General features: G+C 36.4%; 1 protein-coding gene across 1 annotated transcript; it reads right to left on the reverse strand.

Moving 5' to 3' along the window:
* Nucleotides 1-754: 754 nt before the first annotated feature.
* On the reverse strand, nt 755-1,756 carry LOC114366651 (uncharacterized). The gene is made up of 2 exons (XM_028323582.1): nt 1,662-1,756; nt 755-1,026 (listed from the first exon to the last, which is right to left on the reverse strand). Exons 1-2 carry the CDS (start codon nt 1,717-1,719, stop codon nt 755-757), a joined length of 330 nt encoding a protein of 109 aa, XP_028179383.1. The 5' UTR covers nt 1,720-1,756.
* Between the last annotated feature and the right edge of the window lie 2,644 nt (nt 1,757-4,400).

The following is a 4,400-nucleotide window of genomic DNA, read 5'->3' on the forward strand; positions in this document are numbered from 1 at the left end:
GCCTATGTTCAGCAGTGGACGTCCTGTGGCTGAATGATGATGATGATGAAGTAAATTACCCAAAAGTATTGCCTTAACGCATAAGCCCATGTACGTACTCTAGGCTTTTTAACTCGTTCCCACAAAATCAACTTTAAAGATAAAGATATTTTTATTTATCAGAACCATGTGTGACAATACAGAAATATCTTTTTGGTGTTAGTAGGTTTTGTTAGTATTAACATGTCTTACCGATATTCAGCGTGTAATAAAACATAGCAAAAGCATTTAAAAATGATTGCTTGCAAATAAACATGAGTTAATGTAATAAAAACATTACACCAACCGTGAAACCGCAAACGCTGTAACACACGTGAAAATTAGCAATACAAGTCGGTAAAGCATTTACCCACCTATCCAATTACAGCCAAGTTAACTGCGTGAGCAAAGAATGGGTTAGTTTGGATTCCCGTCACGTCCCCGATGGAAAAGTTTATTAGATAGAGCAGCGTCTCCCAACACTTTTAGAGGCACTACCTTATTTGATATTTTAAATTAAGATAGTGTGGTTTTAGTTACATAAACACTTGTTTCATGATCGTATCATTAATAGGTACTCGTGTCATTATACCTAGTAGTATGAATTTACTAATAAATAATTTACTATTTATTGTTAACGAAAAGTGAAACAACGCCTTCACTGAACTAAATATATTTAACTTTAAAATAATTACAAAAGTTACACTCAAAATATAATCAAAATAACTCCGTCCGACTATTCAAGTTTACACTTCGAATTACGAAAACGTAGTGGCGCTCCGACGACTGCGTAGCTTCTTTTATTAACTCGCCCGAGCGCCGNAACGGTTATAGAGTCCAACATCAAATTGAGGTTAGGGGCAGACGAGTCTATGGTCTCGAAGGTTACTGGGTCCAATGTTTCCACACCATACTCGGGGACACCAGCAGTGAAAACTGGTATAGCTGCGTTTGTAGAGTTCGTTATGCATTCGTCGTCTTTCGCATAGCATTTGGTGATAAAGGACACTGTTGAAGAACGAAAATCGATTGTTGATTAAAGGATGTGTGTGTGTTTTAATAGCATAGCATGTTGACGTCACAAAAGACAAGATATATTTTGTTAACTTTTAATTGTCTCTGATTTAATTAAGTCAAAGGACAGAAATAACAAAATAAATAATACTGACCTACTTTAACTTTTAACATAATGTATTAAATTGTAACTTTTTAATAAACTGAGCCATTCTAAGAATCTAGATTAATATAAAAAAAAATGTTACAGCAAGCGCTCTTATGAAATTTTTTATTTTATTTTATACTAGCTTTCCACCCGCGGCTTCGCCCGCGTGGAATTTTGTCTGTCACAGAAAAACAATATCGCGCGCATATTACGTTTATTACGTTTTACTCACCGTTAAGACCTACCCTGGACTACGACAAACATTTTAAAACCAAAATCAGCTCAATCGGCCCAGCCGTTCTCGAGTTTTAATCAGACTAACGAACATCAATTCAATTTTATTTATATAGATGTTTAAGAATTTTTCAACAGCGTTTAATTGTCCATACATGGACAGGAAGATACTGTTGGAATTATACAATTTTTACTTCTAGATTTAAATATAATTTGCACTCAAACAACTAATAAACATATAAATCACCTGAATCAGCATAAACCACTGTAACTACCAAAGTCACAAACACTAAATACGTAAACATTTTTTGTCTCAATCACAAACTAACTGAACGAATATCTTTTAATGTATAAAGGGAACTACGTTTCCACTGCATTTTTAAAGACTAAGATGATAATACCGAAATTCCATTATAATTTTAATGAGAAAAAGATGTCAATCAAAAATATTTTTTACATCAATTGTTTTTGTTTCAATGCGTAATGCGAATTAAGTACGTATCATCCAAAGAATGCAGTCACATGCACATGCAGTGTATAAAAGTTAATGAACTGATTAACCATTATTGTGCAAATTGTAATTCTTTGAATAAAAGGTTTAGTACCAAAAAAAGGGGTAGCCAATTTTTGCTGCCACCACAACTTCAGTGTTGTGTACAGGTGCGTTGGCCACAGAAAACAAGGTCTATCCGACTGGTCGCGTTTAGGTGAATGTAATTCTTAAACACAAAGGTGAATAAAATAATTTTAAATAATTAAATTAATAAATAATTTTTACCAGTTTCTAGTGAAGAAATAAGCTCCCTACATATTTTTTTTTACAGATTTTTGTGATGGCTAGAAATATCCCATTTTCATTAGGTGTAATAGGACCTTAACAACCCTGGTAAGGTCCTATTACACCTAAATACTTAGATACATACTATTCAAGAATGTAGTGTGCCTCTACCTTAAACATCCTTGACTTGAACTTGACTTGACAAATACTCGTGATAATCATTATTACATGCTCTTTACAGGCCTCGAATCCTTGACCGTGTTCCTCAGTCAAGGCATAATTTCTACATCACCACTCTATCGCCCGTAGTCACAAACGATGCTATCTTAATTGAAGCAGCAAATCGAACGCACAGCGTTGAATAGAGCTCTGTGATTGGTTCGTGTGTCACCTTGTGCGTCCACGCGCACTGTGATATCTCATGGTAATGTTTGTGAATACGGGCGTAAATCCTTGTTATAAGATTATATCGTATCTTATAAAAAGTCTTGTACTTTGACTGATTATTATTACTAAGTGCGTGGGATCTCTTAATACAGATTTCATTGTGTCTATTTTGTCACGGCAGACGCGCGTTAAGGGTTAACAATCATAATAATTTTCTCTAATTATAGAAGTAATTAGAGTTTTTATACCTTATTACATAACTTTGATTAATTNATGCATAACTAGGTATACTACTACTACCTCGGACAAACGATCCAGCTAGGTAGGTCCAATTTCGAGAAGGAGGTCAATCGTCGAATCCAACTCGGCTGGGCAGCGTTCGGGAAACTACGCAACATCTTTTCGTCCAAAATACCTCAATGCCTGAAGACTAGAGTGTATAACCAATGTGTGTTACCAGTGAAAACTTATGGCTCGGAAACGTGGCCTCTCACTATAGGCCTTATACACAAGCTCAGTTGCACAGCGTGCTATTGTGGTGCTATGGAGAGGGCTATGCTTGGTGTTTCTTTGCGAGATCGAATCAGAAATGAGGAGATCCGTAAACGAACCAAAGTTGCTGACATAGCCCAACGGAGATTAGCAAGCTGAAGTGGCAATGGGCAGGGCACATAGTACGCAGAACTGATGGCCGATGGGACAGAATGGTTCTGGAAAGGAGGCCGCGTACCGGAAAACGTAGCGTGGGACTTCCACCTACAAGGTGGACCGACGACATCGTAAAGGTAGCAGGGAAGCGCTGGACGCAGGCCGCTTCCAATCGATCAACATGGAAAGCATTGGGGGAGGCCTATGTTCAGAAGTGGACGTCCTATGGCTGAAATGGTGGTGGTAGTGGTGGTACATGTACTGAAAATGTATCATTAGAAATCAACCACGGGGGCTAAGGAGATAAAAGGAGGGTTGGAAGTTTATATTATGAAAGTCCTATGTGTTTAAAGTAAGAGAGTTGAAATTTAAAATGTATGCGCTAAGAGCGGATTTTACGAAACTCCACCCCTAATGGAGTAAAACGTGGTCCACGCGTACGAAGTCGCGGGCGGCCGCTAGTAATAAATAAATGTAAGAGCAAGCGCTCTTAAAATAATAAATGTTTACTTCTATATTTAAATATAATCTAAACTCAAACAATAATAATTAATAAACATATAAATCACCTGAATCAGCGTAAACCACTGTAATTACCAAAGACACAAACACTAAATACGTAAACATTTTTTGTCTCAATCACAACCAAATTGAACGAATATCTTTTAATGTTTAAAGGGAAATACCTTTCCACTGCATTTTTAAAGACTAAGATGATAATGCCGAAATTCCATTATAATTTTAAAGAAAAAGATGTCAATCAAAAATATTTTTAACATCGATTGTTTTTTGTTTCAATGCGTAATCCAATGAATGCAGTCACATGCAGCTTATAAAAGTTAACGAACTGATTTAGCCCGAGTGCAAATAAGTAATTGTAATTCTTTGAATAAAAGGTTTGGTAGTGAAACAATACTGACTAAAATGCGGTACCTAAATTGGTTATGTGAGTTGTTTCTACTATTATATCAAATAGCTCTAAATTAAGAATAGGTCATATTACCTATGTCGACGACGACCACTACTGAACATAGGCCTCCCCCAATGCTTTCCATGTTGCCCGTGCTTGCGAGTAGATAAGTACATAATATTCAAGAATGTAGGCCTCTACCTTAAACATCCTTGACTTGACTTGACAAATACTCGTGATAATTTACAGGCCTTGAACCCTTG

Source organism: Ostrinia furnacalis, unplaced genomic scaffold (genome assembly GCF_004193835.3).
Source record: "Ostrinia furnacalis isolate ACB-3 unplaced genomic scaffold, ASM419383v2 OfSCF0651, whole genome shotgun sequence".
Taxonomy (NCBI): Eukaryota; Metazoa; Arthropoda; class Insecta; order Lepidoptera; family Crambidae; genus Ostrinia; species Ostrinia furnacalis.